At 45.6% G+C, this 13002-nt stretch overlaps 1 protein-coding gene across 2 annotated transcripts in view; it reads right to left on the bottom strand.

The window, feature by feature from the left end:
- Nucleotides 1-2220: 2220 nt before the first annotated feature.
- rps6ka5 (ribosomal protein S6 kinase, polypeptide 5) overlaps nucleotides 2221-13002 on the bottom strand; it is a 37632-nt gene continuing 26850 nt past the window's right edge. For both annotated transcript variants that reach the window (XM_020487659.2, XM_020487660.2), the window contains 5 exons: nucleotides 11349-11519; nucleotides 7276-7467; nucleotides 4716-4875; nucleotides 3923-4089; nucleotides 2221-3633 (listed from right to left, as the gene is read on the bottom strand). In XM_020487659.2, coding sequence (XP_020343248.1) covers nucleotides 3226-3633; nucleotides 3923-4089; nucleotides 4716-4875; nucleotides 7276-7467; nucleotides 11349-11519 — 1098 coding nt within the window. In that variant the 3' untranslated portion in view covers nucleotides 2221-3225. The remainder of the gene's footprint in view (nucleotides 3634-3922; nucleotides 4090-4715; nucleotides 4876-7275; nucleotides 7468-11348; nucleotides 11520-13002) is intronic.

Here is a 13002-nt window from a genome sequence, read left to right as displayed (position 1 = left end):
ATAGGCCCAAACAACTTTAGGTTTAATGTGGCAGAAAAGAAGGAGGGAGGGAACTCAAACAGAATGAAGTCAGGAGAAGAGAAGAGCTTTGTACTATTTAGCTTCTAGGGTTCAGCCTTTTAGTCCATGAAACTGAGAAGTGCATGTGTGTGTGTGTGTGTGTATAAACAGTGTTCCCTGTTGACATATCAAGCTATAGGTTCAGACCTTTTTTGGAGTGGACTTCATGAAATGGGGAGAGCAATAATATATTTATGGTTTCAGCATGAACTGAGTTCAAATGAAGCCCTCAATCCGAAAAGCAAGCTGAAAAGTCCCTGTGCTCTAGAAATAAACAAGTTCTCACCTCTGACAGTCAGACAGTGTCATACAGATATTCAGACATGAAGTATCCTCACCAATACGAGTCGGATGGGGAAAAATAGAAAGGAAGGTACTTGCATAGAAAGGAAACATCGCATGCAGATCTTAACAGGTCGCTACCTAAAAGTGTGTTTCCACAGAATGCCGCTTCTAAATACTCAAGTAGATAAAGAAAGCAAAGTCGAGGCGCTCTTCGCAAAGCAACATGTCAAGATGTGCATCACAAGAGTTCAAACCACAGTGTGTGTCCCAAGAACGCCAACCAACCATTATCTCAGTCCTGCAACACTAGAATACAGAGAAAGACATGATGAAAGGAGATTCATTTATGTTTCTACAAAAATAGCAACCAGTGAACTGTTTGTAGTAGTCTGAAGCAGAGCCAGACACAGTACCAGTCAAGATTGGACACACCTACTCATTCCTACTCATTCGGGTTCTTCTTTATTTGGACTATTTTGAAGATTCATAGACATTAAAACTATGAAATAACACATATGAAATCATATTGTAACCCCCCCAAAAAATCTTAAATCAAAATATATTTTATATTAGATTCTTCAAAATAGCCACCCTTTGGCACAGTCCTGGCATTCTCTCAACCAGCAGCTTGTTGGCTGCTTTTCCTTCACTCTGCGGTCCGACTCATTCCAAACCATCTCAATTTGGTTGAGGTCGGGTGATTGTGGAGGCCAGCTCATCTGATGCAGCACTCCATCACCCTCCTTCTTGGTCAAATAGCCCTTACACAACCTGGAGGTGTGTGGGGTCATTGCCCTGTTGAAACACAAATAATAGTCCCACTAAGCGCAAAACAGATGGGACGGCGTATCGCTACAGAATGCTGTGGTAGCAATGCTGTTTAAGTGTGCCTTGAATTCAAAACAAAATCAGACAGTGTCACCAGCAAAGCACCCCCACACCACCTCCTCCATGCTTCACAGTGGGAAATACACATGCAGAGATCCGTTCACCTACTCTGCGTCTCACCAAGACACAGCGGTTGGAACCAAAAATCTCTCATTTGGACTCATCAGACCAAAGGACAGATTCTACCATTCTAATGTCCATTGCTCGTGTTTCTTGGCTCAAGCAAGTCTCTTCTTATTGGTGTCCTTTAGTAGTGGTTTCTTTGCAGCAATTCGACCATGAAGGCCTGATTCATGCAGTCTCCTCTGAACAGTTGATGTTGAGATGCGTCCGTTACTTGAACTCTGTGAAGCATTTATTTGGGCTGCAATTTCTGAGGCTGGTAACTGTAATGAACTTATCCTCTGCAGCAGAGGTAACTCTAGGTCTCCCATTCCTGTGGTGGTCCTCCATTCCTGTCCTCATGAGAGCCAGTTTCATCATAGCGCTATAATGGTTTCTGCGATTGCACTTAAGAAACTTTCAAGTTCTTGAAATTTTCCAGATTGTTACTTTAAGACATGAATGTCAGACAGGCTGTCATTTCTATTTGCTTATTTGAGCGGTTTTTGCCATAATATGGACTTGGTATTTTACTAAACAGGGCTCTCTTCTGTATACCACCCCTAACTTGTCACAACACAACTGATTGGCTCATTAAGGAAATACATTCCACAAATGAACTTTTAAGGCACACCTGTTAATTGAAATGCATTCCAGGTGACTACCTCATGAAGCTGGTTGAGAGAATGCCAAGTGTGCAAAGCTGTCAAAGGCAAAGGGTTGCTATATGAAGAATCTCCAATATAAAATCTATTTTGATTTTTGGAACACTTTTTTGGTTACTACATGATTCCATGTGTGTTATTTCATAGTTTTGATGTCTTCACTATTGTTCTACAATGTAGAAATTTGTCAAAAGAAAAACACTTGAATGAGTAGGTGTTCTAAAACTTTAGAGACAGAGACACAGACAGAGAGACAGAGACACAGACACAGACAGAGAGACAGACACAGACAGAGAGACAGACACAGACACAGACAGAATCTAATGTAGAAAAGGCAGAGGTTTTTGGCACAGTACTTGTAACTCCCCTGCCACCTTCAAGACAAGTTGATGTATATGAGGATCCTACCCTACTATTTGTCGTCCACAACAAAACACTGACTAGGCCTGAAACATAACATCAACCTGCCATTGAAACGTTTTGCAATGAGGTGACACTGGGTCTAGATCTCAGGTTGGTGGTCTGAGCATTTCCATCTATCATAAACAGCTGTGAACCATTAATAAGTTCACACAAAAAGAAGAAAGAATTTCGGTCTGCATTATTGTCATACATAAAATCCTGCAAAATATATGTGCTCCGCTTTAAAAACTAGAGGTTCACCCCAATGTGAGAAGCTGCAGTACTTGTTGCTTAGCGGTCCATTTTTACAATAACGCAACATACCAGTATAAAAAGAGACCAAGAAACACAACCAGGACGACCATCTACTAAACTGACAAACTAACCAACAAAAAGACATGACTGAAACAGAGTTGTGGTTGTAGAGGGTTCTCGCCGCTGTCTAGTCCTGAATCCATAGAGCAGCCCTTATCATTTGGCGTGTGTCTACTGCTAGCAATGACCGAGAGGTGGTTCCTGTTCCCGCTGCATGCTCGGTTTTGGAGGTGTGCGTGCGCTTGCTGTCCATGCGTGTGACTGATTGACTGCGAGCTGCCATGGAAGGAGAGCAAGAGAGGGATAGAACAATAGAGGGTTCTCCCTGCCGTCCGTCCAGCCATCTTTCTGACGACTCAGGCCTTCTCCCTGCCTTCTTTCCCCTCGCTCGCTCAGTGCGTGTTTTGAGATCGACCGCATGTGACCGCACAGAAAGACTGACCTACAAATTAAGATTAGCGAATCAGCCGTGCTCAGGCTGATCCCCTTTTAATACACCGCCTGTCTCTCATTGTGAGAAGTGGAAGGCTGGAGGGCGCGGGCGTTCCGGGGCAGGGTCGCTGTCTGAGCCCAGGGCGAGGGGTGTCGTGACAGGGGTGGTGTTGGAGGGCTGGGGTGGAGGGTTGGGGTCTCCACCAGTCTTCACCTGGTGGGTCTGGGAGGAAGAGGAGTGGGTGTCCGGGTGGGTCTGGGAGGAGGAGGAGGAGTGGGTGTCCGGGTGGGTCTGGGAGGAGGAGGAAGAGGAGTGGGTGTCCTGGTGGGACTGGGAGGAAGAGGAAGAGGAGTGGGTGCTCTCACCGGAGCTGCTCCTGGTCTCTGTGCTGGTGCTGGTCTTCTTCATCTTCCTCCTCTTGGCCAGCGGGGCCTTGTCCACCGTCTGCAGACGGAAACCCTCCCGCTTACACTTGTTGAACGCCTGGAGAAGCAGAACCCAAGACCACAATAAAAACAACAAGAATTGCCTTGGCAGTAGCCAATGCGGGGGGTCCATAAACACAATTACAAACAAGAAATCAATAGGAAACTACAACAAACACACTCATAAAAACATGAATGGATTTATACCCGCCATCACCCATCCCTTTTGGAAGAACTGAAACGGGGATATTGGATATTCTCAAACACTCTCCTTGCCTCTTCTAATGCAAACCCTGCCATTCACTCATCATGACGCCCCCCCCCCCGATTGAATGAATAAAGCTCACGTTGAAGGTAGCCTTGACGTAGGTGTGTACGGACACGGTGGTGGAGGAGCCCAGGATGTCTGGTGTCATCAGAGGGTTGGAGGAGAGCTGGCTGTCGTCTTGGAGCCAGGCGTTGTACCTCAGACCACACATCTTGATCCGCTTGTCAGGGTCCACTGTCAGCAGCTCTATAGGTACCACATCAACGATGGATATTACAAGCACTAATACTGTATGTATGTAGGTCAACACAGAATCTCGGGGGGGGGGGGGCCGACGACGACGACGACGACAGACAGACAGACAGACCAGACCAGGGCTCTCCAACCATGTTCCTGGAGAGCTATCCTCATGTAGGTTCTCTCCGACCGCAGCTGGAACAAACCTGATTCCGCTTATCAACCAGCTAACTATTAGAACCAGGCGTGCTAGATTAGGGTTGGAGTGAGAAACCTACAGGGCGGTAGCTCTCCAGGAACAAGGTTGGAGAGCCCTGGACCAGACAGACACCAGGTGAACATTACAGATACCCCCGCTGGTGAGCAGCAGCACCAGAGACACGCTGAACTCTCGAGGAGTTACACCTCCATCCAGACGACACTAAGGTCGACTCACACATCAACTCATTTACTAAAATGTTTCACCAAACTAGGGGTGAACCACAAGAAACACACACGCAGAGTAATTACCGGAGTCATTCAGTAAGTGGAACCAACGCAGCCTTCACCTTGCAGCAAAGCATTCCCGAAGTTGACGTCATATCTTCTGACCTTTCAACCCCCTCCCCCCTTCCATCTCCACCTGCCATGCTCACCTTGTATAAGGTCCTTGGCCTGCTGCGAGACACTCCTCCAGGCCTCGCCCTCGAAGGAGAAGTCTCCCTGTTTAATCTTCCTCATGATCTCTTCAGCGCTGGTGTGGGTCAAACTCTTCCCCTGACACTGGAATGGCACCTGACCCGACAGCATGGTGTACTGGAACATAATCGTAATAAAACACATCCTAAACATAATACTACATATTTTGGAATCCTACATGTGGCCTATATGATGACGTTGTGTATACATGTTGTCTCCACGTCTTACTAAGTCATGTACTGGGTGTATGCTCACTTGAACTAAGCCCGATTAAGGTTGGCCCGGTTTCTAATACCTCATTAAACAGACGTTTTGGCCGTGCATGTGTCCGTCTGTCTCTGGGGCGTCCGCTCATCGGCTTGCTATGCTTCCAGGGCACTCTGCTATACAGAGCCTGGTCTGTCAGGAAGCGTCACATCACAGCTCTGTACACACAGCCAGCACACTACTATACTCTACCCCCAGGGGCCAACGCGCAGAGCGAGAGAGGACTGAGGCTGCACGCTTGAAAGGACATGCAGAGAACTCGCTCTTCCTCTCTCTACTCCTCTTCCTCTCACCTCTCGTCTTGCTCTCTTTCCTATCACTCTCCATCCATCCCCCTCACTCACTCCACCTCCCTTCCTCATTCTTATTCTCTTCAGATGGCCATTGAATTACACTGACATTTCCACTGGCAGGAAGCAATGCCACAGCCTCATGTGGCCACAGAAAAGTCTTAAAAGCTACAGTCTGCGATTAAAAATATATATAAAAAACAGAAAATCAGCTGAGGGATGGGGCTAGGGCAATTGCAACCCTTCTCCAAGTCATAAACAGTGTTTTCCATGCACAGGCTGACAGTCCATGACATCCAAGAGATAGTTTAACCATCTTTTGACGCAATACATCATTTGTTTACAATAATACAATACAATCTTGTTTGTAAACAAAGGAGTAAGAAACCCTCATATTTGGAGTTACGATCAAAATGAACTAATTAAATGACCCGCTCTGCTCTGGCTAGGCCTATGACCGGTCAAGAGTTTTTTTTTGTCAACAAAACTCAAGAGAAAAATAGTTATCACTTGCGGCGTTCCACAAGGTTCGATTTTGGGTCTGGTACGGTTGAGTTTATAAATGTTACCCCTTGGTTGCGTCATCACAAGGCACGGCATTGATTTCCACTACTACGTAGACGATACACAACTTTACATTTGTGTCACCAGAGGATTTTAGCGCCACAAATAAATTATACTGTATTAGTTATTTAAATACTTGGATGGCTCACAACTTCCTCCAGCTAAATCAAGACAAGACTGAGGTACTTATTGTTGGAGCCAAAGCACACAGAGAATCCAGCCGCACATCTGAATTCACGGGCAATAAAGATAAAACACCAGGTAAAAAAACAACCTAGGTGTCATTTTAGATTCTGAACTCAATTTCGAAACACACATTAGGAATGTGACCAAAGCACATTTTATCCCCACTTGAGGAACATAGAAACGGCAGCGTCTTGGCAATCTCAGGCTGATAGAGGGACTCATTATTACAAGGCGGCTTGACTACTGTAATGCTCTCCAGTCTAGTCTTTAAGAGAATGCCATTGCTCAACTGAAAAACATACAGAATGCTGCAGCATGGGTACTGACCAAGACCACACAGAGAACACACATTACACCGGTTTTAAAAAAGGTCTCTGCACTGGAGTTTTAGAATACATTTGAAGATTATTCTATTGGTTTGTAAATCAATCCACGATTGTGCACCCCAATACATGTCAGACATGCCTTTAAGTTCTGTACCCAGTAGGTCCCTCAGGTCCTCTGGCCTTTTAACTATCCCGAAGCCTAGGACCAAGAGGCAGGCCGAATCAGTGGACATAATTAAGAGATCTTAAAAAACATTTTTAGCTTCGCTTTTCCTTAGGGTGCTGTTTTTTGTCTTTCAGTTTTTGTTATTCTTTAGTTTATCCTCTTATGTTTATTTGTGTGTAATACATTTTTTTGTATTTTCTTAGTTTTTTAAAAACGTATGTTTTTCCCCTGTGAAGCGCATTGCGTTGCATTCATATCTGAAATGTACAGTATAAATAAAGCTAAGTGCTGCTGGTAGATCGTCGTTTAGTGGTGAATATTGATGCGTGTCAGCAGCACAGCACACCCCCAGACACAACAGCAGCATGTTAGCTGTACTGAATAAAACAGAGATGGGTATCAGACAGGCCCTAACCACATAACACAGGATACAGAAAACACCGGAACAGCTTCCCTTGTGAATGGCCTTGATAAAACTCCCAACATAAAACTGCTGAATCAAGCTAGAATTTGTGTAGCTGTATTGAATCAATGAAACACAAGATCTACCAGAAGTGCAGCTATTGGTACAGATAAAGGCTCCGGTTGGATTCGGAACACCCCGACATCCTTCTCAAAACCCAATTGGAGGAGACGTTCTAAGGGAAGGAACCTTGGCTCTTCAACGTATTTAAAGGGTATTAAGGACTCACTCCTTCTCTGTACCACCTCCACTCACCAGGATGACGCCCAGGCTCCAGAGGTCACATGACTCGTCGTAGCCGTCGTATTTGAGGATCTCCGGCGCAGCGTAGGCCAGGGTGAAACACGGCGTCTTCAGCAGCTGGTTGTCTGGGGGCTTCAGCCGGGCGAAGCCAAAGTCTATGATCTTTATCTCAGAGTTCTCACTCTCGTCTGTGAACAGCAAGTTCTGAACGGGGTTTCAAGAGAGAAAAACAGGTTTCTGTTATTGCTCCAGAGTCTATTTGAATGCAGAATTGCAATCTCAAAATGGCACACCCGTTACCATTTCTAGTCCATTAATGACAGGAAGGATGAGATGCACCACTTTTAAAGTGCCAGCTTCAGTTCCATTTGGCCAGATGGAGAAAATAAACGTTAACAAAAAAAAAAAAGATATCACGCTTCATTCAAGCCTTTGATCGTTATATTCTATTCATATGCAATGAACATGTACAGCACATTTGGAAAGGATTCAGTCCCTTTCCCTTTCTCCACATCTTGTTTCATTACAGCCTTATTTCAACATGGATTAAATAAACATTTACCTCAATCTACACACAATAACCCCATAATGACAAAGCAAAAACAGGTCATTTTTTGGTGCAACTTTATTACGAATAAAAATGTACATAAATGTACACGAAATGGAGCTCAGGTGGATCCTGTTTCCATTGGTCAGCCTTCATGTTTCTACAACTTGGGAGTCCACCTGTGGTAAATTCAATTGATTTGGAAAGGCACACACCCGTCTATAAAATGTCCCACACTTGACAGCGCATGTCAGAGCAAAAACCAAGCCATGAGGTTGAAGGAATTGTCCTTAGAGTGCCGAGAAAGGATTGTGTCGAGGCACAGATCTGGGGAAGAGCAGCCCAGCCAAACTGAGCAATCTGGGGAGAAGGGCCTTGTTCAGGGAGGTGACCAAGAACCCGATGGTCAGGATGGCCAGACCACTGTACCATAAAGAAGCCACTCCTCAGTAAAAGCCACATGACAGCCCGCTTAGAGTTTGCTAAAAGGCACCTAAAGGACTCTCAGACCATGAGAAACAAGATTCTCTGGTCTGATAAAACCAAGATTAAACTCTTTGGCCTGAATGCCAAACGTCACGTCTGGAGGAAACCTGGCCTCATCCCTACAGTGAAGCATGGTGGTGGCAGCATCATGCTTTGGGGATGTTTTTCAGGGACTGGGAGACTAGTCAGGGTTGAGGGCAAGATGAACATAGCAAAGAACAGAGATATTCTTGATGAAGACCTGCTCTAGAGCTCTCAGGACCTCAGACTGGGGCGAAGGTTCAACTTCCAACAGGACAATGACCCTAAGCACACAGCCAAGACAATGCAGGAGTGGCATCAGGACAAGTCTCAATTTCCTTGAATGGCCCAGCCAGAGCCCGGACTTGAACCCGATCAAACATCTCTGGAGAGACCTGAAAATAGCTGTGTAGCGATGCTCCCCATCCAACCTGACAGAGCTTGAGAGGACCTGCAAAGAAGAACGGGAGAAACTACCCAAATACAGGTGTGCCACACTTGTAGCGTCATACCCAAGAAGACTCGAGGCTGTAATCGCTTCCAAAAGGTGCTTCAACAAAGTACTGAGTAAAGGGTCTGAATATTTATGCAAAAGTGATTTGTTTTTTTATTTGTAATAAATGTGCAAAAATGTCTAAAAACCTGTTTTTGCCTTGTTATTATGGGGTATTGTGTAGATTGATGCAGGTAAAAAACGTAAGGCTGTAACGTAACAAAATGTGGAAAAAGTCAAGGGGTCTGAATACTTTCTGAACGCACTGTATTTAGCTACACCATACATAGAGATCATCAGGATAAGTTGGGAGTGTCCCTCAAGTTCTTTACTTCCAGGGGTTCAACAGCCTGATCCCAGATCTGTTTGCGCAGTATGGCCAGCCCATAAAGACAATAAACTCGGCAAAATAAAAAAACGTCCTTTTTTCAGGACCCGGTCTTTCAAAGATAATTAGTAAAAATCCAAATAACTTCACAGATCTTCATTGTAAAGGGTTTAACCACCGTTTCCCATGCTTGTTCAATGAACCATAAACAATTCATGAACATGCACCTGTGGAACAGTCGTTAAGACACTAACAGCTTACAGACGGTAGGCAATTAAGGTCACAGTTATGAAAACTTAGGACACTAAAGAGGCCTTTCTACTGACTCTGAAAAACACAAAAAGAAAGATGCCCAGGGTCCCTGCTCATCTGCGTGAATGTGCTTTAGGCATTCTACAAGGAGCCATGAAGACTGCAGATGTGGCCAGGGCAAGAAATTACAATGTCCGTACTGTGAGACGCCAAAGAGAGCGCTACAGGGAGACAGGACGGACAGCTGATCGTCCTCGCAATGGCAGACCACGTGTAACAACACCTGCCCAGGATCGGTACATTCGAACATCACACCTGCGGGACAGGTACAGGATGGCAACAACAACTGCCCGAGTTACACCAGGAACACACAATCACTCCATCAGTGCTCAGACTGTCCGCAATAGGCTGAGGCTGGACTGAGGGCTTGTAGGCCTGTTGTAAGGCAGGTCCTCACCACACATCACCGGCAACAACGTTGCCTATGGGCACAAACCTACCGTCGCTGGACCAGACAGGACTGGCAAAAAGTGCTCTTCAATGTGGTTTTGTCTCACCAAGGGTGATGGTCGGATTCGCGTTTATCGTCAAAGAATGAGCGTTACACCGAGGCCTGTACTCTGGAGCGGGATTGATTTGGAGGTGGAGGGTCCGTCATGGTCTGGGGCGGTGTGTCACAGCATCATAGGACTGAGCTTGTCGTCACTGCAGGCAATCTCAATGCTGTGCGTTACAGGGAAGACATCCTCCTCCCTCATGTGGTACCCTTCCTGCAGGCTCATCCTGACATGACCCTCTAGCATGACAATGCCACCAGCCATACTGCTCATTCCTAGTGATTTCCTGCAAGACAGGAATATCAGTGTTCTGGCATGGCTAGCGAAGAGCCCGGATCTCAATCCCATTAAGCACGTCTGGGACCTTTTGGATCAGAGGGTGAGGGCTAGGGCCATTCCCCCCAGAAATGTCCGGGAACTTGCAGGTGCCTTGGTGGAAGAGTGGGGTAACAAACAGCAAGAACTGGCAAATCTGGTGCAGTCCACGAGGAGGAGATACACTGCAGTACTTAATGCAGCTGGTGGCCACACTAGATACTGACTGTTACTTTTGATCCCCACCTTTGTTCAGGGACACATTATTCAATTTCTGTTAGTCACATGTCTGTGGAACTTGTTCAGTTTATGTCTCAGTTGTTGGAATCTTATGTTCAAACAAATATTTACACATAAAAATAAATGCAGTTGACAGCGAGAGGATGTTTATTTTTTTGTTGAGTTTACATGCCATTTAGCAGATGCTTTCATCCAAGAGACTAAACTCATGCATACATTTTACGTACAGGTGGTCAGGGGAATCAAACCCACTATACTGGTGCAGCAAGAGTCATGCTCTACCAACTGAGCTACAGCGGACCACAGGTCTGGGAGCAGCCTAGACGGTTGAGTAGTACCAATGACAGTGTGTATAAATAGAGAAAGCCATCGATTACTTGGCACCCTTCATTCCTATGTGAAAACTCAATAGCACATTGAAGCCAAATTAAGTCAGTTAAGATGGCGTCTCATGGAGACATAACATGCTCAGTTTGAGCTACTCCAGGAAGTGACATTACAGGCTAGCTCAGTTATGCCCCCTCATTGAGTAAGTCAAGTTGAAGGCCGACCGGGGTGCTGCAGGCCGCCATTAGCAACTAAAATATCCTTAATAACTTCTTCAGTGTGTGATTTTCAAATAACCGGTTCAAGGACATACATCTGGTGTATTAGAAGCAACGATTGGTACCATGACGGTCTTCAAATTTGTATTGTATTTACACCAAGATTGGCCACAAAGATTTTTTCCATTCTCTATAATGGGGGAATCCCGTTTTCCCGCAAACAATGCCTGCAGTACTGCAGTCGGCCTTGAACTTCCGTAGCCGCAATGAGAGGGGGCAGTCATTCCTTCAATAGTAGTACCTCTGGCTTGAGGTCCCTGTGCACCACTCCTACATCGTGCATGTGGCTGACGGCTGACACCAGTCTCCTCATGATGCGGCTGGCCTCAGTCTCACTGAAGTGCTGCTTCCTCCGTATCCTCTCCAGCAGCTCTCCGCCACGCAGCAGCTCCAACACCAGGTACGTATGCAGCTGGAGGGGAGAAGGAGAGTTACACACACACACTTACCCATAGGGTCTCCAGAGAGAGCCTTACCGTCATGTTGACCAACGACTCATAGTTCCTATACGGACGTATAAAACTGTATTTTGTAACTTTAAAAATAAATAAATATTGGAGGTCATACGAAGTAGGTAACGTCACGCTTTATGGAATTCATGCGATCGATTGCTCCGAGCCCAAGGCTGTGGTTATACAATAGCTGAAATTGTTTGGAAAACTCAAAACGGTAGAAACCCTGAGTCCACATTTCTATTTTGTATGAAACATGTCCTAATAACAATACAGATGTCACGGTGATGGAGAGATGAAACCCGGAACAGAGTGGCTGAAGTGAAAGGACCCTGATAAAGAGGCTAGAGAATAATGTACCTACGTCTGTCTGTGGCACTGCAGCCGGGTAGAGTAGGCTTTCTCATTAGTGCTCGAAGAGGGGAACAAAGACCGAGAGAGAGAGAGAGAGAGAGAGAGAAGGGGCGGGAAGGTGGCCTGCATCCCAATTCTCCACCCTTCTCCCAAAGTATGCACTTGGACACCATTGGCTATGTCCCAACTATCCATGCAGGTGCTGTGTGTCCCAATTGACGGGGAGTGTGCAAGTGCACACTTTGGGAGAAAAGGTGTAGAATTGGAACGCAGAATGGGAGAGGAGGGCCGCAGCAAGGCGGCTCTGCTTTGATCTAGTTAACAGCCCTCGGTCTGCCTGAATTCTAAATGGCTCCCTTTATAGTGCACTACTTTTGACCAGGGCTCCTATAGTGGACCAGGGCTGTGGTCAAAAGTAGTGTGCTTTAAAAAGGAAATATGATGCCATTTAGACCAAGCCCTCTCTGAGGTAGAGTACAGTAACAACCCAGCAGAGCTCATCAGAGCTACAATGCTGCTCCTAGGCCTGAAGGGCCCCAGATAATGAACATGGCCAATATCAGCCACACACACACACACACACTTGTTTGACCCAATTAGGAGAAAACAGTTTTTTTCTTCTCTCACCAAGCTCAAATCCTTCATGAGATCTAAAGGCCCCACATACAGACATGAAATATGCTCGGTGTAGGTTAATTCATCTATACCTACAATGGATGTGCCCGTATGTGGCGCAGCTGCTGTACTGCAGTAAAATGCAGTGTATACAAACTGAAATATGGGGGTATAGTGTAGTGTTTATTATAGGACGATATGAAGGAGAGAAGAGGGAGATGGAGAATGTCCCAGGAGGAATCTAGCTTCCACGTTCATCTGCTCTGTTCCACCTGACTTAATAAGGCCGTCTGCCGTTAGTCTCGTCTTACGATCACTAGTTCGGTTAGGAAAGAAAATGGCCATTTCTAAAGATGGGCGTTGACCGGCAACGCTTGTGATAACAGGTCTCTCTGGTAAAATAGATGATATTCATCTCAATTAGAAGAAACTGTAAGAAATTACAAGTTCTATCAAAATATGCGGTTGTTTTTT

Source organism: Oncorhynchus kisutch, linkage group LG7, assembly GCF_002021735.2.
Source record: "Oncorhynchus kisutch isolate 150728-3 linkage group LG7, Okis_V2, whole genome shotgun sequence".
In the NCBI taxonomy this organism is placed as follows: domain Eukaryota; kingdom Metazoa; phylum Chordata; class Actinopteri; order Salmoniformes; family Salmonidae; genus Oncorhynchus; species Oncorhynchus kisutch.
Note: the sequence above shows the minus strand (reverse complement) of the source record. Positions and strands in the feature narration are given on the sequence as shown.